At 46.8% G+C, this 23,576-nt stretch overlaps 1 protein-coding gene across 5 annotated transcripts in view; it reads right to left on the reverse strand.

Annotated features, from left to right (window-relative positions):
* ETV1 (ETS variant transcription factor 1) overlaps positions 1–23,576 on the reverse strand; it is an 87,493-nt gene that overhangs the window by 30,257 nt on the left and 33,660 nt on the right. For 3 of the 5 annotated variants that reach the window (XM_072650801.1, XM_072650802.1, XM_072650804.1), the window contains 3 exons: positions 13,163–13,292; positions 12,301–12,522; positions 7,760–8,007 (listed from right to left, as the gene is read on the reverse strand). In XM_072650801.1, coding sequence (XP_072506902.1) covers positions 7,760–8,007; positions 12,301–12,522; positions 13,163–13,292 — 600 coding nt within the window. The remainder of the gene's footprint in view (positions 1–7,759; positions 8,008–12,300; positions 12,523–13,162; positions 13,293–23,576) is intronic. The other 2 variants (XM_072650803.1, XM_072650805.1) reach the window with 1 other exon arrangement.

Below are 23,576 nucleotides of genomic sequence, written 5' to 3' on the forward strand. Positions count from 1 at the left end.
AAGGTGAGGGAGGGTGACAATGCCCCCTGGGCACAGGCTCTAAGGAATGCAATACATCTCCTGACTTTGAGGCCCCAAATCCTTGTTCGCCAGTCTCTCTCCCTAGAAGTCTTCCGCACAGCTGCCCACAATCAATACCCCTAAAGAACGGGACTGCTCATGAAGCTGGATATTCCAGATAAGGGCTCCAAGGGGGTCCAAGATGACAGTCAGTCAATAAAATGCACTAAGTGCTTACTCTGTACTAGGCACATGCTATGTACTAAGTGCTAAGGCCAACTGGAGAGGGCTCAGGGCCTTTGGAAAGTTCTGGCTGGCAGTGTCAGGCAGGTAATGAGTGGAAACAGGTGTTCCTCCTTGGCCAAGGAGGGGGATGGGAGAAGGGCACTGTCCATCACTTAACACTGCCACCCACCTGCATCTAGCTGCTCTGCGGGTGAGGAGAAGGCCACTGAGTGTTCATTATGGTGTCACCCAAATTAGAAGGTGCAGTGTCTTCTCTTCTCCAGGGCCTAGCTCCCATCTTTTGCCCCATGGAGTCAGTGAAGAGATGATTGGCCCCAAAAGAACAGTCAAGAGAAGGACCAGGCCCCACTGCACTGAGGCACAGACTCTGTGACCACACCCTCTCCAATCCCAGGTTCAGACCAGGGTCCACCTACCTTTGCCACTTACTGGCTGAGTGATCTTAGGCAAATCACTCCCTAGTCTGGGCCTCAGTTTACCCACCTGTAAAATGAGGAGGATAGACCAGAAGACCCCTGAGGCGCCTTCCTTAGTGGAAGAAACATTAGGTTGGGGGTGAGAGGACCAGGTTTAAATTACAAATCTTCCATTTACTACCTAGATGACTTCGAACTGAACCTCAGCCCCTTTTCACTTCTAACTCTACAGTCCTATACTGAAGAGTCAACAGATTCCACAGAATTTTGCCGACCTGGCAATGAATCAGGTGGCAATTGTGCCCAGATAAGGCAGGTGAAGGGCTGAGAGCTTGAAAGACGAGAATTTCTGATGCAGAAAAAAGAAAAAAATCTGTTTTAATTCCACAAAAAGCTCTCATTGAAACCTCAGGTTCCAGTCTCCACCCTCCCTCATTTGCAGCTGGGAAGTCCTTCCCATAGGAAAGCACTTTCTGTACCTATGTTGGGTGCTAGGGTTACAAAGACAAAGTCATACAGGCCCCCCTTCAAAGAGCTTATCCTGAAACTGTCAGGTGAATGGGAACTGGACTCAATGGTGAGGAACAGTATTTACTCTCCCCCTTAAATATTTATACAAAAATATGAACCCTATAAACCAAACAAGGGAAGATATTTTAAAAATATACCCACACATAGAAAAAAAGAATCACAAAAACTTGCTTTTCTCCCCTGACATAATGGGGGTGACCCCACCCTTTCTGATGGCCACGGGTGTCTCCTAACCTAGGGCAGGGTCACCATGTTGCCATGCTACAGGGGAATAAGGAGGTTGAGGGAGGGCCCACAGGGACACATCAATGTGAACGCCCCTGAGTGAGTCTGGACTGACGCGCGAACAAGGAAGGTGGCTGCCGCTGCCATCCCTCCCCGACGCTGGTTCCCATCTTGGATGGCATCTATGACAGTTTGGCGATGAGATCTCTGCATTTCATCATAACCCCCCCCCCCCCCCCATTGCTCCTGAGAGGGGGCATCTTTTCTTGGATACAAGGAGCAAAGACATTTCCAAAGGAGCCCAGCCTCCATGGTGTAGAACGTTCTCATCAAAGATAATTAGGGGCTAGATATGACGGCAGAGGCCTGGGTATGAACCTCAATCCTGCCATTCACAACCTGTGCAATCTGGGCAAGCAAGCTCATTACTGTGGGCCTCAGTTTCCTGATCAGTAAAACAAGTCAGCTGGGTTCATAGAGTCCTTCTGGCTTTACCTCTTGCCATTCTATGGCCTTAAGGCAGCTAGGGGGCACCGTGTACAGAGGCCTGGGTGTGGAGTCAGAAAGACATGAGTTCAAATCTGGCCTCAGACATTTACTAGCTGTGTGGCCCTGGAAAAGTCACTTAACCCTACTTGCCTCAGTTCCTTATTTGGAAAATAAGCTAAAGAAAGAATTGCAAACCTCTCCAGTAGTTCTTCCAAGAAAACCCCACAAGGGGTCATGAAGAGTCGCATATGGTTGAAAACAACCAAACAAGGATTATTTACCTGACTGAAGCTGGCTTCCAACTTCTGGATAGAGTGAAGGTTTTTTTAAAGATTTATGCAAACTCTAGAGATAATTTTAGTTGCCTGTCAGTCTGACTCATTGCCTATAAACGCATAAATCACTCTCGAGTGTTATTTCATGGAAGAGCGGAAATAAATCTTGTTCTGGCTCCACCCGTTATGTTCCAAGTAACAGGGCGTGTTTCTACAACCCCAAAGTTTGCAAAGCTCTTTCATGCTCATCAGTCAGTCCATAAACTCACATTTGCTAAGCTCCTACTGTATGCCACCACTAATACAGCATCTTGAGGTTGGCTGATCAATGCAAATAGACCTGATGCTAGGCAGACAGGTTAAGGAAAATTTACATCAGCACCCTCCTACCTGCCTTCCCAACACCTGCCTCTCCTCTCCTCACCTCTCCCCATTTTACCCTTGGTCTACCTGGGTCCCCTGCTCTGATGATGCACCCCCCCTGAGACTGAACCTCCTGGGCACAGAGCTGGACCATTCTCCTCCTGACAGAACTAATGCTCCCTCCTGCTACCCAGCTGAGCCTGAGGCCCCAAAGCCTCAAACCCAGGAAAAGCACAGGGGGAGAGGAGGTGTGGCACCAGGAAAAGGCAGAAACTCTCCAGAATAAGGGTAGGTAAGCGTGGGCAGGTGCTACTGGGATGGAAGGGGCAGTGCATTCAAGGCAAGAGGGGTGAAGACTTCAGAGAAAACACCTGGAACACAAAGCTTGGTAAGATAGAAGGGATACAGGCCAGGAAGAGCGTTGGAGGGAGACATGTGCATCTGACCCTAGTGGCAGGAGGGAGCCATAGGTGTTTGTGGAGAAGAGTGTCCAGTCAGGCCCACACTCAAGGGACATACCTTTGACAGTGAAGTAAAGAAAGGAGGGCAGCTGAGTAAAGACTTGAGCCAGGGAAACAATGTTAGAGGCTGATACGATACAGCGATCCAGCTGAAAAGTTATGTGGCTTTGTGCTTCTGTGAGAATCAGGGCCAGCTATACAATATGTTGGGGAAGCACGAGATAGACCCCAGACCACACAACTGACTGGACAGAGAAGAGACAGAAAAGGGAGGAGTTTGGGGTGACATGGAGGTGTCCCACCTGAGGGACTAGGAGGACAGTGGTGCCCTCAATGGAAGAAGGAGAAAGATTCCAAACTGTTTTGGACACCAGTTTGAGATCCCTATGGGTCACCCAGCTGGAAATCTTGAACAGGCATCTGATGACAGGACTGAAGCTCAGGAGAGAGCTGAGGGATTGACTCTGTCCTGTTTGCACATAGCTGCTTGTGTGTCATCTCCCCACTGGACTCTAAGCTGATCGAGGACCGCGACGGTCCCTTGTCTTTCTTCTCCAGCATCTCTAGTGGTTAGTGAGCACAGTACTTGGCCCTCAGCTGATGCTTAATAAATGCTGACTAGCTTGCTAATTCAGCGTCTGTAGCTGGCAAATCACGATTCTCCCTTCCCAATAGACAGAGACCAAGCTGGCTGGCCAATAGCATGGCATTTTTCTCACTATCTGAAATATTCACCTTCTTTTAATAAGCAGACTAACCATCGGGCTACCGGCCACCTTTCCAAGCAGAACAAAAGCCATGTTTTGTACCATAACTTTGTTCTTTCCCTTTTCCCAAGTTCCTTATGTTTTCATGACTTGGAAGCCAGAGGTACAAAGGGTTCTGGGGCTCCTTCCATTACTGGACCACGCACACAATGAGATAAGGCCTTTTCGGTATGGCCCTGAACCCCTCAGCATGAGATTTGCCCAATGCTATTTGCTCAGCATCAAGAGGTGAAAAAGGGAATCAGTGCTTCTGTGAGGAATCCATTGGGCTTCCTGAGGGCTTATTTAATGTACTCTCAGCCAGGATGGGAAAAAATGATTATTTCTAGAGAACAGATGGCAACAAGACAAAGTATCTGTGGATCACAGTTGTTGACGGCAATTTTATGGCATATACAGATGTGTCAACTTAAATGCAGCCATTCTGTGGCCAGTAAAATACATTTTGATACCCACAGATTAATTTTTCATAACCCTGGGCTGCACCATAACTACACTTAAGAATTTTTTGCCTTCAAAAGACGTGACTTAATGATGATGGTGCTAAAGGGAATCTGTGTAATGTTCCTTGCAAGGGGCCAAGGGGAGTGTCCAGGGGCAGAGTCACGGCCCCTCCTTAGATGCTAGAGATAATCCAGAAGAAAGGTCATCAGGGTTCCTAAACTGGGATCAATGAACTTAGCGCTAGTATCAATACTACTGCTGTTATTTGGATAATTATACCGTACTTTAATTGGTTTCCTTTGAAATCTAATGTTTAATGTATTTAAAAACATGATTCTTGGGGCTTCATCACATTGCTGAGGCTCCATCAAACACACACACACACACACACACACACACACACACACACACACACACATACATGCAGATAAGGGTGAAGATGCCTGGTTTAAGCATCTTCGACCAGCTACTCTGACATCTTTGATGAGCTACTCTAGCATCTCCAGGCTCCCAAAGTTGAGTCCCTGCATTTACCAATTAGGAGGCAATCCTCCCAAATCACTTCCCTACCTGAGGGAGTATGGTGTCTGGGAGAGAGTGCTGGGTTTGGAGCTGGAGAAGCTAGATTGGAATCTTGGCTTTGTCTCTTCCTACATGTGGGCTGCAAGAGTCTGGCCAGCTCTGGTTCCAAATGAAGAGTTGGGTGAGACCCCCTAGAAGGTCCCTTTCAGCCCTGAATCCTATGATTCTCTGCCGTGCCTTCCTGGACATTGAAGTCAACACTGAATGCCTCTTTTTCTTTGGTCCTCACCAGTGACTTCATGGGTTCAATCTGCTTAATAACAAGAAAGTAGAACAAGCTCCCAGAGGTAGTGGTTCCCTCTCATGGAATGTCTGCAAGAAAATGTCAGATGGCCCCTGATTTGTAAAGGCCAATCTTGTTTGTATATTGGTTAAATAAGGAAACCACTGAGGTCCCTTCTGAGTCTAACCCACAATGTATTATTCCATGGAGACATAAGCAACTAGAGATCTAGGAGGCATTCAAGTAAAGAACAAACCAAAAATGCTCTAGAAATTCCATATGTAAAAATTAATTCAACTTTATTTTTCTTTCCCATAAAAGAAACCGAAGGTATTGCTTCTGCCCTCTCCCTGTTTCTCTCTGTCTCTCTGTCTCTCTCTCTGTCTCTCTGTCTCTGTCTGTGTCTCTGTCTGTGTCTCTGTCTCTCTGTCTGTCTCTCTCTCTGTCTCTGTGTCTCTCTCTGTCTGTCTGTCTCTCTCTCTCTCTGCCTCTCTCTCTGTCTCTGTCTCTCCCTCTGTCTCTGTCTCTCTCTCTCTGTCTCTGACTCTCTCTGTCTCTCTCTCTGTCTCTGTCTCTCTCTCTGTCTGTCTCTCTGTCTGTCTCTCTCTGTCTCTGTCTCTCTCTGTCTCTCTCTGTCTCTCTCTGTCTCTCTCTCTCTCTCTGTTTCTCTCTCTCCCTCAATTAGATAATCTATACTAAGATCAGATAATCCTGGAAAAAGGAATCTGTGATTTCTCTGTTTCGCTTCTCCAGGCACAACTTTCAGCAGACTCACCCGAGCAGGCCTCCTTCACTGCTGCTGGCACAGCAGACAGGGAGGATGATGGCTACTTTTATTCCTTTTAAACTACCTTATATTTAACCACTTCACACAGAAGTCAGCATTTAATAGCTGCATATATGCTTTCATATATATGTATATATGTATGTTATGTGTATAAATAAAGTCTAGCTATCAGGAAGTCCTCCCATTATGGGTAGGGTTGATTCATCCTTGCTACACCTCATGACCCCAGTACCTGGCTTAGGACATATTAAGTCTATAAATACTTTCTGATTGATGGATTGACTGATTTTAGAGATGGGATCCAACAAGGTGAAGTGATTCTCCAAAGGCCTACAGTCAGTTTGGAGACAAAGGTTGACCTAAATCTTGCCTTTCACAGATGAGGAAACTGAGGGTTCCTCACTGAATCTCATGCTGTCCAATTCAATGCAATTTAACAGATTGTTTGAAGTAATACACCATGGTAGGCACTGGTGATACAGGGCCCAGCCAAGCAACGCCAACTCCCTCAGGAAACTTATATTCTGTGGGAGGCTGAGAAATGAGGTGCCTCCTGTGAGGTAAGGGAGACTGGTGCCCATGAGAAGGGATACCTGAAGGCTTCCTGAAGGAAGGGGCATTTGAGGTGAGCTGAAGGACGAGAAGGCCACTAAGAGGGAGATATCAGGAGGAAGTACACTCCAAGAGGCTGGACCAGGGCAGGAAAGTTAACAAACCTTCCACTAAACAATATCCATTAAATGAGAAGACTGTGTGGTCTGGGCAGGGCATACGAATACAAAACCAGAGACCTACTAGCATGAATTGGGGCCAGAACCTCAAAGATGTGATATATACACACACATACATACATACAGAGGTAGACAGATACATGTTACAGGTGTGTATATGTATATATGTATATACATAAACATACACACATGTGCATATACACATAGATTCTCATCAATGAAATAATTCTTCACTATCTCTAAAGGTAGATTTTTTGTCACTGAGTAGGATTACTTACTTTCCTTTCCAGACACTATTTAAAGCATCCATGGAGAACACAACCTTTACTTATCAGAGACACACTCAAGAGTCCTGAGAAAAATGTCTAAGACACTCTCAAGAGCCCCAAGGCTGCGTCCAAGACTAAGCCATTTCAATGGGAAGACAGGAAAAGCACCCAAACGATGCAGAACAACAAACTGCCCGCTGCATCCCACTTTAGGATAATTCTTCCCTCCTTATCGCATCAGTGCAAGACAAGTACTGTTATCTCCACTTTACAGATGAGCAAAGTGACATGACTTCCTCAAGGTCACACTTTCATACAGAGCTGGCCATACTAACGATGGCTTCCAACTTCAAGTTCAGCACCCTCTGACCTGGCCCAGACATGACTCCAGGTCCTCTGCCACGGGAGTGTCCATTTCAGAAAGTGTCACCAAGCTGGAAGAAGACCCATGGACACCCAGAGGGTTGACTTATTCCAGGAGGGTGATTAGAAGAACTGGCCATCAAGTGAAGAACTGGGGGCCATTTTGTACCAAAGGGTTGAAGGGTTACAGTCTGAACTGGTGAAGGGAATGCCCCACGGTAATAAATAGCCATGGGTCTCCTGAAATGTGAGAAGCAGAGGAGCACTGCAAACACCAAGAGATTGGGTGCTAGGGAGCTGGCCTTTAATCTGCTGCTATAAAGTACTACCTCTGTGACCTTGGGCAAGTCACACATCTCTGGGCCTCAATCTGCTCCAATGTATAAAGGAAGTATTCAACTGGCCAATCCTGGAATTCCTTATGATTCTACACTCCCATGGCCTACAAAAGGTAAAACTGGGAGGAACATTCTATATACCATCCATATACACAGGAAAAACATAGTAATCCAACCTAGACCATAGCCAATGACCTTCATTCAAATGATAGTCATACATGGGCCATCAAGGTAAAAAGAGCAGCTTACCTGAGTCATAGGCAAAGTCTCTAGGTTCCTGTTTAATCATCAGAGGTGGGGGAAAGCTGGGGTTGGCTGCACTGCCCACCAGGGTGGTGTGTTCATAAACCGGATCGTGGTACTCCTGCTTAAAACCTTGGGGCGGGAAGGGAATGTTTGGCTCAGACATCTGCCGTTGGTACATTGGACGTCCTTCCCTCGGCATCGTAGGCAAAGGTGGAAAGGAATTACAAGGCTCAGAAAGCTGGCGTCGAAATCTAGGGCAAAAGGCAGAGTACACTGAGACCACTGGGTACTGAATTTGAGTGTGCATTTGGCCAAGATGGTCCTGGGAAATGGGGATCAACCCCATAAACACTGTTCCTCTACCCAAGGGGAGACAGGAAGCAACCAAGTCAAGGGAACCTCACCAGTGAACAAATTCAAGTCCATTCATTTTATTAAACACCTGCTAGGAGCCAGGCAACATGCTAAATGTTGAGGATTCAAGCTCCTTAGCAGCTTCCATTTAACTGGGAGAGACAACGTGCCCAGAGAAAACTCAAATATTCCAAAGTACATACAAAGTAAATTCAGAATAACCCATGTCATTCACCACACATGACACTGTGTTTTCCCCTCTGTGTAGGAAGGCTGTACAGGTTGGGTCCCAGGCCTGGAACATTCTCCCCTCCTCATCTCTGCTTCTTGAAATCCGCAGGCCAAGCCCAGGTTCAACTCCAGTGTGCTCCGACAAGACATCCTTCCTTCCTGACTTTGGCAATCGCTTCCTCTATTTGGTGTTTACTTATCGGAGCATGGGCTGCTTCAGAACGCTCCTGGAAGGCTGGGCCTGTTTATTGTATTTTAGTCTTTTTATCCCTATCACCAAACGCAGTGGCCAACACATAGTAAGTGTTTCATAAAGGTTCAATGACTTGAAAGGAAAACGCTGGCAATAAGAGATGAAAGATCAGGAAAGATCATGAGGTTTAAACAAATGGCCTTCTAGAGACTGTTGATGAAGGATGTAAGTTACCCAACTGCTCACCGAGAGGGAAGGGCCTCGGGGTGATGAGATGCGATTTTGGACACAGCCCCAGCAAGAATGTGTTTGTTTGACTTTACTTCTATTTGTAGCAAAGGTTTTGTTCTTGTTTTGTTTGTTTTTCTCCAATAGTGGGGAAAGATGAAAAGGAGAAAAATGCATTTTTATTAATATGGAAAAATTAGATTAGATTAAAAAAAGGGCAAACTTCTTACATGTAGGGATAGCTTCATTCATTATATCTGTATTCCATGACAGTGGCTGGAATACAGTAGGAGTTTAATAAATGATGCTTTAAGAATAACCCACAAGTGTTTGGAAATATTACCAAGCAGTAGAAAAAAAATAAACAAGCCCCACATTTGAATAAAGACATTTAAATTGAGTAAACCTGTACTAAAGCAGGACCCATGGACACCCAGAGGGTTGACATATTCCAGGAGGGTGATTAGAAGAACTGGCCATCAAGTGAAGAACTGGGGGCCATTAAGACTATTTATTTCAGAAGCTAGTGTGGCCACCCCAATGAGTCAAATGGAAATCTGAAGGAAGTCAAGAAAGGGCCAGGCTAGAAAATCCATGTTTAATCCATGTCCCTCTTGTCTTTCACCCTGAGTGCCCTGCTAGAAGAAGTCTGTGAATTCTCCCTACACCCAGAAAAACAACCTGAGGGGTTCTGATGTACCCCAGAGCTGGGCTCAGAGAATGTCCTTAATCTCCTTTATTTTACTGGCTCCCAACAGATGATGGAATTGTTAAGAATTGTCAAGAAGAAGATAACTGCAATAGGTAGTTAAAGGAGAACTTCAGATCAGAGGGAGGGTAGAGTCCTGGTGGTGAGGAAGGATTTTCACACAATGGAGTTATTGGTGTTTTGCCAGAAGAGCTGGTTCATGTTGGTGCCATGGGACCACACATTTCTCCACCTGTACGTATTCTTGTACAGCTGGAGCTCTGAGCTCTCAGGGAGGCTTTCTCCAGAAACATGGGTGTGAGCAGGAAAGGACACAGGCCCTCAAGCTCCCTGATCAAGACTAAGTGTGTAAGGAAAGCACAACATCCACTCCTGAGCTCCGTGTACCAGCTGGGAGATACAAACCAGGCCAGGCAACTCCAGCTCTGGCCAGCACCATAGGGCTGGGGAAACGTGCCAGGGTGTTGGCCCAAGGAAAGGAGGCAGGGTGCTGGCTGGCAGGCCACTGAGCACTCCCAGAGCCAGGTGGGGGGCCTGCTTGGGGACAGGGCTCCTTGGAGAGGGGCCGCTTCCAGAGCACCTTGGCCATTTGCGACCGAGAGGTTGTTGCTTTCTGGCCCTGGCTCTCCAGAGCTCCTCCAAGTAGACATCCGGCCTCTGAATTTGGCAGCTGGTGCAGGCCTCCACACACAGGGAGGGGGCCTAGGGAAAGGACCCTGTGCCTACCCTGGTGCTTCCGGGCCGGCTGTTCCTAGTCTCAAATACTCAATTTCAAGTAGAGATACTAAAATGGACTTGGCGAGGAGGCTGTCGCTGAGGTAACTTAAATATTAACTAGAAGCCTGCTCAGCAAACTGTGTAATAAAGAGGTCCTCCTGGGGTGCAGGGCATTCTCAGCACTCATCTCTCAATCACATTTTATGGCTTATCACATTCGACTATCATAATGCCCATTTCAAAGGTGGAGAAAGAGGGAAAACAAAAGAGAAGGGCCTTGTCTAAGGTAACAAGGATGGTGCCGATCACTGTAATAAAATTCGAGTGCCCTGGAATGGAGTCAGAGGCCATGGCTTCCAACCCCAGGTCTTCTTGGGTGACCCAGGACCAGTGACTGACCCTCTCTGGCCCCAGTGTGCTCCTCAATCTCTAAGGGCCCCTTGAGCTATAGAACTCAGAGTCCCAGGATGATGATGATGATGCTAGCAATGGCTCACTTCCATTTGGTAGGTGTTACTGTTATCCCCATTTTTCAGATGAGGAAAATGAAGCAGACAGAGGTTCAGTAACTCGCCCAGGGTCACACAGTTTACACAGGTTAGGGCTGAGATTTGAATTCACATCATCCAACCAAGTATAGGCACCTCCAAGTCTGTGAAGTCTCTGATGCAGGGCTGAGATCTGGTCTTCCTGGCCCTGACCCCAGTGCTCTGTGTTCCCAAAGCCTATGCTATCTAAGCAAGCTAGCACCCCTCCTAGGATGGGCCAGCCTGGAGGCAGGCAGCATCCAAGATCGAGAGAAACTTCTCATGGGACTGGACTGACTGAAGGCCAAGGAATTTCTTGGAGAAGCTGTCCTGGGCTCATTCTCCCCACGGGTGGAAGAAATAAAGACAAGATTTATTATCTTTATTGCAGAGACCACAGGGACACCATTCATCTCTGTGTCACTGTACTCCACCACTGTACTCTACCACTGTACCAGAGAGAGAAGAAGCTTGTCGAGGGCAGAGCTGGGCTGTTCTCAGTCTCTGTTTCCCCAGCACTGGGGGATAGGCTTATAGGGAGAGCTTAACAATGTTACTGAAGTGAACTGAGTTGATGGTACTGTGGCTGGGTTTGGAGGAAGGAATCAAGCAAGCAAACAATCAGTAAGCCTCAATTAAGGGCTAATTGTGAGTCAGGCCCTGGGCTAAGGGCCAAGGAGATAAAGTAAGGCCTCCTGGACTCATGGAGCTTATATTCTAAGGACAAAGACAATATTCCAGCAACATTCTAGACGAGAACTACGCAGAGGAGATTGGAGGTGACTGCAGAGAGGCCAGTGCTCACCCTGGAGGGGGTGAGGTCACATCAAGAAGGACAGGGCATCAGCATCTGAACTGAGTCAGGGTAGCTAAGGGGCAGAGGTGAGGAGACAGCACATTCCAGGAAGAGAGGACTGCTGGAGTAAAGGCCTGGAGGTAGAAGATGGATTTCTGTGTGGAAGGAAGCCCTATATTCCAATTCTGCCTTTACCTACTAGCTATGTGAACTTGTCACTAATGGCTCTGAACCTCAAGCCTTCCCCTAAGCTGAGAGATGGATAGATGCGGTATCCACAGGATATAATCTCAGCCCTGTGACATGCTGAGATTCAGAAATGACCTAATGCACACGTACACCCCCAGGCATGGAAAAAGAGAGGTGCAGACACGTAGTAAGATAATCTAGTAAGATAATCGAAAGGATAAATGAAGTCATTCAGTTTCAGAGCAGAGTAAAACCCACTTTTAAAAATACTTTTCACTTGAAATTTTGTATATACCTAGAATGTGAGAACAAAAAAATAAGGAAAAGAAATTAAGTTAATTTATTAGAGTAGGAAGTAATTCCTTCACAAGAAACCTGTGACTTTGGTGCAGCAAGGTCATTTCTGAAGACACACTCACCTGCCTATGGCCAACAAGTCATCTCCTTGACTTGTGTGCAGTATTAGAATAGCTGGGGTGGGAAGTCCACTGAGGAGACCCTCCCCTTCCCCCCCCCCCCCCACTTCCTACCTGCCCCTAGCCACCAAACAGGACTACAAATGCCTAGAAATTGTGTGCAAAGCCTCCAAACCACAATTACCTGTGGTCCATTGGGTAGTTGTCCTGGATGGGCTGGGATGGTGGGAGATGTGCAGGGAAGGCCCGGTCGGGCTTCGGGGTGTGAGCTGCATTCGGGGAAGCATGATGCAGGGGAGACACAGGAGTGCTGGACGGTGTTGGGGGGTTGGAGGGCCTCATTCCCACTTGTGGCTTCTGATCATAGGCACTAGCAGGGAACAAGCCAGAGCCAGACTCGGTTTCTCTGCATCAAGAAAGTAAATGCTTCCTACTGGAGGGGGACAATCAGGATTCCTAACGCTAAGGACACACTAAAAAGACAGTGGGGATGGGACCTTTGTGTCTGAGACATGCTCCCCCACCACATGCTACCCCACCCTCCTGGACAGCAGGAACAGACATTCACAATAAATACATGAAATAGCTCTATCATGTCCTCGGATCATATTCTGCTGAGGGCTTTGAGGGGTACTGTGTGCAGTGGATAACGTGAGATGGAAATTATCTGACATTATCTTAGAAAGCGTGTGCGCATGTGTGTGCATGCACACATGTATGTATGTATGTACGTACATCTGCATGTGTGCACATATGCATCTACATGTGTGCATGGGTGTATGTGTGGGTCTGTCTGTATGTATGACTATGTGTGCATGTGTGCATGTGCATACGTGTGTGTACCTGTTTGTATGTGTAAATATGACTGCTTTCAATTGCACTAGAAGGGCCAGACCAGAGGGTTCACTGCGGGTCTTCTGAGTTCTCTGCTCAATGCATCCCCCTGGCACTCAAGGTTCTGGTCTGACCTCAGCCTCAGCTCAGTCTCTAGGGTCTCCAGAGGTGGCCCCCACCCTTTATCTCAAGCCTGGCCACTGGCCCCTTACCTGACATTGTAGAGGCACTTTTCTCCATAGCTGAATTTAAAGGGCTGCTCTTGACTGCAGGCTGAGCCCAGCTCCGAGCATGGACTATGGGGCTCTTTCTTGATTTTCAAGGGGAGGCCATGAAAAGCCACTGCGGAGAAAGGCAACAGACAGACAGACAGACATAGAGACAGAAGGCAAATTTCATTAAGTTGGTCCCAAAATTGTACCTCCGTGCATCCCTCCATTTGGGCAAGGTGTCACCAACATGGCAAAGCGGATGTTCAGCCAGTAGAATATGTGAAAGAAAAAATGGAGAGAGACAGGAGAAAGAGAGGGAGAGACAGACAGACAGACAGACAAAGGAAAGAGAGGGTGGAGTGAGAGGGAAGGAAAGACAGACAGAGACAAAGAGAGAGAGAGAGAGAGAGAGAGAGAGAGAGAGAGAGAGAGAGAGAGAGAGAGAGAGAGAGAGAGATGGAGGGGAAGGGCCGAAAAAGAAAGAGGAAAGGAGAGAGAAAGGAAGAGAGGGAGGGAAAAAAGGAGAAAGGGAGAGAGAAGGAGGGAGGGAGGGAGAGGGAGAGATTTCTTTGGAAGCTAATGGAAGAAGCGAACCCTCGTTTCATCTAGTCTAATCTATCCTCACTTCTCTCGTTCGAGTAACTGACAGCCTGAGCCCCGTCTCATCGTTGCTGAGAAGGCAGCTGCCCTCACAGAGGTGTTGGCATACCCACAGTAAACAATGGTACAAGTTGGCGACTCCACTTACTTCCAGGAAGAAAAACCCTCCTAGTAAATGTCACAAGTAACTTGTGGTTGACAACATGACGATTCATTTCAGACATTACAATTTCAAGTATAAGTGAGTAATTAATTTCTTAAATAGGATCAAAGTTGAACACAGTCAAACTGCTGTATGGTGGATGTAAAACCATCCATTTAAAATAAAATCTGAAAGTACGTCAGAGTAACCAGAAGCCTGACAGCCAATGGGGCTCAGCATCTAAGGGGCACAGACTGCTTCGGAGACACTGTCCCATCAGACCTTTGCCCATCCTTAGGGAAAGAAGGGCTGGGGCCATCACCATTGCCAAAGAAGGAACCTTTGGAGGAGACATTCCTTGCCCAGGGACCCACAGTTAGTCGGTGCCTGAAGCAGGATTAGAATTGCCTTGAAGTTCAGCCTCCTCTCTCCTGAGCAAGCCCACCTTAACAGCACCATACATGTGTATCACTTTGTAGGGACCTGAGGGAGGCTTTGTTTCCAATGTCTTTCAAAGAAAATGAAGTGTTTATCCAGGATGACTACAATGCATGAGGAATTCCTTTATGCTGAGCAAGGACCAAGCAAGTTCTATCATGTACCTACTAGATGAAATCTAGTTTATGGACGTGTTCATTAAGAAGTGCTCAGGCTCTTTTCAATTTCCAATATGGCCCTAAGGGCACCATTTTTATCTAAGTCAAAGCACAAATTAAACATTTTAAGACACTAATTGAATAAAGTATTAGGATTTTCTTTAAGTTAGCAGTACACCGCTGAACAGTCTCCACAGAAAGGATGGACAGACGGAACACGGATGCTGGAAAGGGTAGGCATGGGACGCCCCAGAGCTACCCGGAGGATATCGTAACAATCAGTTAACCCATTGAGATTTATTAAATGCCTACTATGTGCCAGACACTCTGCTAAGTGCCGAGGATACAAAAAGAAGAAAAAGGCAGACCTTACCCTTGAATGGGGAAAACAAGAAGCAAACAATTATATACAGAGTGAGTGATACACTGGATAAGTAGGACGCAATTAAAGAGAGCAGGCACTGGAGTGAGGAGGGGCTGGGGAGGGCTGCCTGAAAGAGCCAGGGAACTCAGGGGTCAGGGCAGAAGAGGGAGAGCATTCCAGGCTTGGGGACGGCCCGAGGTTAGAGATGGAGGGTCCTGTCTGTATAACAGCCAGGAGGCACCAGTGCTAGGAAATCTTCCTGACCCACACTGGAGGATCAGCCTGTATCACTCAGGAGTCGAAGCATGCTAGACTTCCTTCTTGTAAAGTCAAATGAGACCAAACACTGATCAAGCACCTACTCCAGGCACAGTCGTGTGGTAGGAGATGCCTACCATCTCCAGAGAGTGGGCCTAGGCCCAGAAGCGTCCACTTAATCACACCCCTGTGACACTGATGAATCCAGTCTGACAATCATTCCGTGAAATCCAGCATTCATTAGCCAAATCAGAAATGCAAATGAGTCTGAGTTGGCTCTATCTATCTATCTGACACACACACATCTATAATATATACCTATATATATCTATATATCTATATATATACAGTGTGCATATGTATATACATTAATATGTGCATATATGCATGTGTACATATACATAAATGCATGTGCATATTTGTGTGTATGTATATGTATATATCACTCTGTAGGTTAGAGAAAAGGCAAAGATTCCTGAGATTTTTAATGTTTTCAATTGGACTCTCTCTCTTCCTCAGTACCAATTCTCTGGAATGAGAATTTTTTATTTAATTTTTGGGGGGGAGTTTTACAGTCATCGTCACATTGGAACTCTTTCTGGCACAGTCTTCAGTGGGAGAGAGTCATGGGAAAGGCACCACCTGGATAACCTGAGTTGAGGCCAGGGTGGGGAGTGAGCAAATACTAGATATGGAGGACCTAGGTGCCGTTCTCAGCCCCATCACTTTCACTATAATGGATGCATGCAAAATGTTTTGAAAACCTTAAAGAATTAGTTGCATCAGCCTTACTTGTAGATTTTGTTATTATGATGGGAGTACCTGTAAGAAACATAGCACAGTAGAGAAAGAGGAAGAGGAAGGGGGAGGAGAGAGGACAGAGAGAACCGCTGCATTGGAAGAGGATGTGAGTTCAAATCTGCAGGCCGCCCTTAGCTGCCATGTCTTCCAAGGTAGAAGGAGAGGATCAGACCAGTCTCTGAAGTTTCATCTCCTTCTGCATAGAGGATATGAGGCTCTCTGAGTCTCAGCTTTCTTTTGTGTATGAGGAGGGGGTTACACTGAAAGACTATGAAGTGTGGTCTCTTTCTCCATCTTGGGTCTTCTACCCTCCTTGGGCCTCAGTTTCCACATTGAGAGAAATAAGGATTTTAAATAGAGGCCCCTGAAATCCCACATATCCATCTCTCTGATCTTATGGATTCCAAGACTGGGTTCAGTTCTCCACCTCTGACTCGATGCCCTCTTGACCTCATTTGAAGGCAGATAGGGTTGGCCTCTCAGGTCCCATCCAGCAGTCCACTCTGGGCCTGTGACCCTGCAGGTCTTGGCCAACGCCGCCGTGCCACTCTGCCTCCTCCAGGGCTAACAGCAGCTGACAACAGGCCCTTTTCCAGCTTGTGTGCAGGACTATGAGTGAGAGTTGCACATTCATATTCTACAATCTACTTTACCTTCCCACATGGAGTTGGTGCATGTAAAAGGCTGTTAAGTACTAAATTATTCCTTATCAAATCACCATCATCTGGAGTCATGATCAGCACTAATTAAATTACTGCTTGCAGCCCGGCTCCAGCCTGCTGCTGTGGGGCTGAGAGGGATGCCTGCCTCTCCACTCCCGATGCCTGGTGGAAGGCCAAAGGCCCCAGGCCTCAGGGGCTTCCTCTGCAGGACAGCCTTTCCTTTCCTTTCCCAGTGGGCAGGGGGGCGGGGGGTCAAGAGGGCAAACGTTCCCATTTCCTGTGGCCAGAGAGAGGCTCATCTCTGCCTTCAACAGCTGCAGCTCACCAAACAGATCCCCACCCTCATCTCAGACACACTTTCCAAATCAACTTTTGTCATCTGTAAGGCTTCCACAAAGGCATATTTTAGGGAAAGGGAGTCAAGAAACATCCCCAGAGCCACTGGGTGGCGTTTTCCCTGTGATATCTGCTTGACCTTTCCAGCCACATCTTAGAGCAGACTAAGGATTACTGAGTTATTCTAACAGTCAAGCTGGAGGACTTCAAAATGCCAGCCACAAAAAAGTCACACTTCCCCTCAAATGAGCCACATCTACCTTTTGAGTTCACTTGGGGTTACCACTTTCCTAAAGCTTTGTAACTGTTCACAAACTCTCATTTTCACATTTAAAATGAAGAAGCCTGGGCAAGGGTCACTCCTTCCTTGAACACAGAGATCTGCTCAACTTTCCAAGTGACAAAAGCCTAGCACCCAACCCTAAGCCCAGCAGATGGGAGAAGCAAAATAAAAAAGCACACTTAAGGCCAGACTCTACATAAAACTAATGAACGGAGAACAAACGCCACAGAAAATACGATCAGAGCCTGTGTCGGCAGTCAGACACTGCTTCTCTCTGCAAAGGGAAACCAGGCTGTGCGGGTCAGACTGGACTGCCTAATTCTCATTCTGGGGGACGATAATTAGCAAATCCATGAACCAACACTTTTGCTTTTCTTATTCTATGAAGGAAAATCACTTTATTAAAGATAAACCGGCAAGTAAAAGTATTGCCTGAGTCTGTGCCCCTGCTGTGAACACTAGGCATGAAACTCAAATGTAGTGGGGCTGACTTTCCTTTACTCCTCAGCAACGGGGACAGGAAACACCTTCTATATCTCCAGTCACCCTAGAAATCTAATCAGGGGACCCCTGGGGATGGCTGGAGCCCTTGCCCCTACAGCAGACTCTAGCTAGGGCTCAGACTAATGTGAGGATCATTAAAGTACTTTGGATTTGGGGGGCTTTCGTGTGGGAAGTCCCTTCCTTAGTGCAGGCTGCACCCCATTTATAACTTACACCCTTCCCAGCAGCTCAGAAATGGAAAATGCTTGGACTGTGGATGCCTCCATGGTAATCAGAGCTGGCATTTACCTAATGCTTTACCTGTGCTACTCAGAAACACCCTGCAAGGTAAGAGTTGTTCTTATCTCCATTTTATAAATGAAGAAAATCATACTGAGTGGGAGTTAGTGACTAAGGCAGCATTTGAATTCAGACCCTCTTACCTTCAAGCTCAGTGCTCTTCCAACTCTGCCATACCAGTGATAAGACGGTGACACCCCTTGTCATCCAGTATAGCACTGGCTTGCAAACTGGGCTTGCAAAAACAGAAAAATCTCTGCCCTATTTTCAAGGCTCCCGTTTCCTGCCTTCAGGAGCCTGGGCAACTCATTTCTTCTGAATCCTTCATCTGAAATAAGGGAATCCTGCCTTGACAGCATCACATGTCAGGTGAATGACCCCTGGTCACCTCCAGAGTGTTAGAAATAGGGAAGCTGGGGCCAAGGAAGCCCATGTAGCAACAAGGCATTCTGGGCACACAGAATCAAGATGCTAAACTGATAAAAATCTGATTGTTCCCCTTGGTCCTTTACTTCTCCTCTTTCTGTACAGCTTTCTTTCCCTGAAGTATCTTCTAATAATGTGTTTGATCATTAAAATCATTTTAAAATTATCCTTACTATATTCCACTAATGGGGCAAGTCTAGTCTGGGAGAGAAAAAAAGGAAGTAAAATCTCTTTTTAGAAAAAGCTTTAAAACTCACATGTCTATAGAGCTTTAGAGAGTATAAGACTTTTACCTTGGAACAACCCTGTGGCAGGCAGGACACAGATTGTCTGCGTTTAATACAGAGGGAAACTGAGTCCCAAGAAAGAGAATAGCTCGCTACATGGCAGACAGTGAATCATTGGCACTGCCACAGCTTGAACCCAGTGCCCTAGATGGGAAACATGGTCCAGATTCTGCTCAGTGACTGAAGACCTCACTGTCTCTTGGCCAAGTGGATGGAAATGTGCTCTTCAGCTCTCTCTGCTTTGATATTTCAATCTGTGTTCCTCGGAGCTCCCTGATTTGAGTCCAACAGAGCGGTCAACTTTGGGGTATACAGAACAGGGCAATGGAATGGGAAGCCCCTCATCAGAGCCACGTCTCTGAAGGATTCTTCCTAGGACATGAGGCCTTCAACTCGCTGCCTTCAAATTTTGGGTTGAGGAGTGAAGAAAGAAGATTTCCAAAACTCTTTCCTTAGACTACCCACTGCAGATTGGTGAGGAGTGGGGGAGGTAGGGTGGGTGTGGAGAACATAACCCCTCCCTCCCCCATCAGGGATTGATTCTAGGAATCTTCTAGGCACAAGTGAGGGCTGAGCTCATCAACACTGAAAACCTGGTGCTAGTCTTCTCCAAGGGCCAAGGGAACACCACCTTAGTGTTCTCCCATGAACTGCTCTTAAAAATAGATTACTTATAGTAACCTGAACTACACTGATGCTAACAAAAGGCCCTGGAAACACAACATCATGTCCTTTGGGTGTCCTATGTACTTTGGGATTTCTGGGTCAAGACCTGGCCCTTCCACTGCCGAGCTATCTGACCCTGAACAAGTCACTCAACTAACTTGTCTGGGTTTTGGCTGGCATCAGACTCCATGGGCTCTGAGGAGCCTTCCAGCTCAAGGGCCTTGGAGGGGTTCAAATGACCTGGAATCATAACTAATCATATTTTCCCCTTTTTTTAGTCATGTGAGAGAAAATGAAGGAGAGGTCCAACTGAATGCTACAGGAACTTACAATCCTATACAGAGATGCTACAGGAACTTTGCAACTTTGGCCAGGGTTTCTGAAACATTTATTTAAAAATACACAAGCTGATTTTGAAGATCAGATAAGACAGCAGATTCCCGGCTTGAAAAGGGCCTAGAGAATGGAGCTGTTCTACAAAAAGCCAGAGTTCATGTAGCATGAATGCATCCAGATTAAAGGGGAAAAAGCCTTCCCCTTAAGCTAATATCACTTCAATTTCAGGTGATGAATGGATTGAAATGACCTCAATTAGTGTTCACTTAGATGGCAGAAGCAGAGGCGGAGGCCTGTGAACTGATAAAGAGGACAGTGTCAGAAACCCCTTCAATCTGTCTTCCAATGGAGCCTGAGATAAAGCAGGCACACTTCAGAGACATCGAAGCCTCTCTGCTCAGAGATCCCATTCCAGTCCATTTACCTCTGTCAAAACCTCCCCTCCTCCACCATATGCGCGCGCATGCACATACACACACACACACACACGCACACACACACACACACACACACACACACACACACACACACAAGAGCACACCCAAATCCATTACTGAAGGGTCTAATCTCAGCGATCAGCCCGGAATGCCTTTATGGGACCATTAAAGCATCGCTCTTGTTTACAGTGCCTAGAGAAAGATGTGAATTATGTCTCTGACAAAATGGGCGATAAGTTTCTAAACTGCTCTCAAAATGCAAACTGAAACACATTGTGGGGGGGAGGGGATCCAGATTTGAGTTTTCATGATTTTCCATCACTTGTCAGCATCTGGCAAAGCTCTCCCATCATGTTTCCAGGAAAAGATTAACACTGTCACAAAACAAGAAGACTTGTTTCTTCCCCAAAGGGTCTCACTTGGTGAATGTGGCAGTTCTTGAAGGTGGCCCAGAGAAAGGGAGGGGATGAGTCTGCTGGGGAGCAAGGATGGGGCCGGGGAGTGAGGATGGGGCCGGGGAGCGAGGATGGGGCCGGGGAGCAAGCCCACCCTTGCCTGGTCCTCAGCGCAGGAACCAGATACCAAAGGAGGCAAGAGGACCCAGAGTTTCCTCTGCTACAGCTGTTTGGTGGGGAGTCTGCTCCTGCACCCTGTACAGCCCCACACTGAAGCCATCACACACTTAATGCACAAGCACTCCACAAGCCAAGAGGCTTTCTTTCCTCTCCTTGAAGAAGAGTGGTGAGTGGAAGGCAGCCTAGCCTGGGCCAAATTCAGCTTCCTCCTCAGACACTCAGGGCTCTCTCACTACTTAACCTGGGGGATGGACCCCTTCTCAGAATCTGGGATTAAATGCATAAAATACAGTGCATCCAATGCTAAAGGCAGACAATGGTAGTGAAATGAAGTTTGCTGTATTGCATAGCTCACATATATGTACACATGTACATACATGTATATATACACACACACACATATAATTTTTTTCTATCCATTTGTTAATCTAGAGGTTGCCGTCTTGCACCCAGGGAACAGAGCTGAGAACTAGTAAGAAGGAAAGCACATTCTTTAGAGATGGCCCCCACAATTTCCCCCACTGCATCCTCCTCCATCAGCTCAGGAGGCAGCGAGAGTGAGCCACAACCCCGGAAGCTAGGCTAGTAGAGAGAGCCCTGTGCGCCCCTCCCCAGGCAACCTCAGTTCATCTCCAAGATCATCTGCCAATCAAGCCAGCAATCAACAAGCATTCAGTAAGTACTTGCTGTGTGTAAAGAACTTGGATCTGTGCTGCGGATAAAAAATGCAAGGAGCCAGGCCCTGCCCTTGAGGGGCACCCATAATGGAGGAGCTGGGAGCTTCCTCAGCCAGAGGATCAGGCTGAGAGGCTGAGAGGAAGAGGATGGGCATTCCATATCAGAATTTTCATCAAGTTAATGTTAAAGCAGAAGTTTTTCGAAGGTAAATTAGCATGGCCCAACAGGAGGGAAAGGACACTGGACAGTTGATGCTCACTTCCTCTGCAAACATAGGCCGGTCCTTTCATCTCCTAGTCTGTAAAATGAGCGACTTAGACCAGACGCCCTCTACAGTCTCTTCCAGATCTAAATGTATGTTCCTATGAGATCAGTACATGCACACAGGTCATCTGGTTTCCGGATAGAGTCAGATAAATCAGGTGTTATTGTATCAAACAAATGAGAGTCAGAACTGGAGACTGGGGAGTTCTCTCTCTTCTACAGGGCATCCTAAGTATCACAAATGGCAAAGGACAGAAGAAACACTGAATTCAGAGCCTGTTCATTCCTAGAAGGGATTATGTTATTTCCTCAACTCTCCCACCCCCAGAAAATGTGAAAAATTCCAACGTAAAGAAACCATGTCCTTGTAGGCATTGAGGCTAAAGGATACTTCTGTTGTCTATGTGCCAGGAGAAAGAAAACAAAATTCTCTGGGAGGCGACCAGCTCTATGGCCCACCTGGAGAGGCAGAGAAGGGCAGGGGAAGCCTCCGGGACCTATCGTGCCTTGCCTTCTCACCCCTCTTCCTGCTGCAGCACTTGGGGAACTAGATAGAAGCACAGCTGATTCTGCCTAAGAAGCCCAAACGTCCAGGAAGATCCCATGGCCAACTGGCCAGAGGGGACCCACAGGCTAGATGCAGCAATTTGAGAAACAGATCTAATAAAGGGAAACAGTGTCTGGCACCAAAAAAGGGCCGATCCTGACACCATGGACAAGCGATGCAGTGTCCACAACAGAACAGGTGAGCGCACCACCTCCTCTCTGCTATCTGAGTCCCAATCCCTTCAGCTTGGCTCAGTGGTTTATCCATAAGCTCTTCCTGTTTCTCCCTTCTCTATCCCTCCAGATTCTCTGTGGAGCCGAGCATTGGCTAGGTTGAATGGTGTGCAGACCTGAGGCATTGCCTGACTGCTGCCTATGGACTCAGGCACCTTGGTGCAGAAGAGACAGAGGCTTTAGCAACGTCACTGACCGCTGAAGAAACCCTAGGGATTCTGAAGGAGTGGTTGCACTGGGACCATGGAGAGAAGTCTCTTTCCTGTTCCACCTAACATACAAGAGTACAAATCTGATAATTTGTGGGGTTAGAAAATATTCAATATAGAGTCAAAAAGGTTTCCTGCAGCCCAGTATTAACAACAAAAAAACCAGGGCTGCATATATGAGATCATCTACTAAAATTTACTTTTTAAAATGTGACCTTTAATTAAAAAAAAAATTATAAAAGGCTGAGCCATAACATGTTGAAATTGTTCCAGGGCCAGGAGAGGAAGTCTGTATAAAGGAAGTCATTGTGGAAATTCAAGACTAAAAAATGGCGATGGCTGGTCACGCAGAGTGAATAGGGGGTTAAGTGGGGCCTGAAGGCCTCTAGCACATTGGAGGGACCCTTTCTGATAAACCATGGGAAACCCCAGACTAGAGCCCATGTGGATAGAAGGAATCAATGTTTTTCAGGTATTTACACATGCATCCAAGGAGGGGGTCCTCACCTTGAAGAGCTTCCAGATAATCCACTGGGGTCCTGGATTATGTAAGCAGAACGCATCTGTAAGGGCCAGCCAGGTGCAATACGCTTTGAAAAGAACTGAGGCAGGTCTGGCCCCAGAGGCTGAGATGCCAGAGTACTGGCACAGCAAGCACAAGCTGTCGTATTTATCCTCACAGTTAAAAGAAAAATGGTCCAAAGGACGTATTTTGGAACCTTATCATGTTAGAGAAAATTCACATCCAGAAGATACATTTGCTAAAGACAAATTGAACAAATACACTAGTCCAGAAACAGGAATCACTTCAGAATCACTCTCTCTGGCCCTAAGAATTACAGTGTTGTAAAACGAGTGACGGGCAGTTAGGACACCACACTGGCTTGGGTGCCAGTCACTCATGGGCTCGAGTTCCAAGACCCCATTCCTC

Source organism: Notamacropus eugenii, chromosome 3, assembly GCF_028372415.1.
Source record: "Notamacropus eugenii isolate mMacEug1 chromosome 3, mMacEug1.pri_v2, whole genome shotgun sequence".
Lineage (NCBI taxonomy): Eukaryota > Metazoa > Chordata > Mammalia > Diprotodontia > Macropodidae > Notamacropus > Notamacropus eugenii.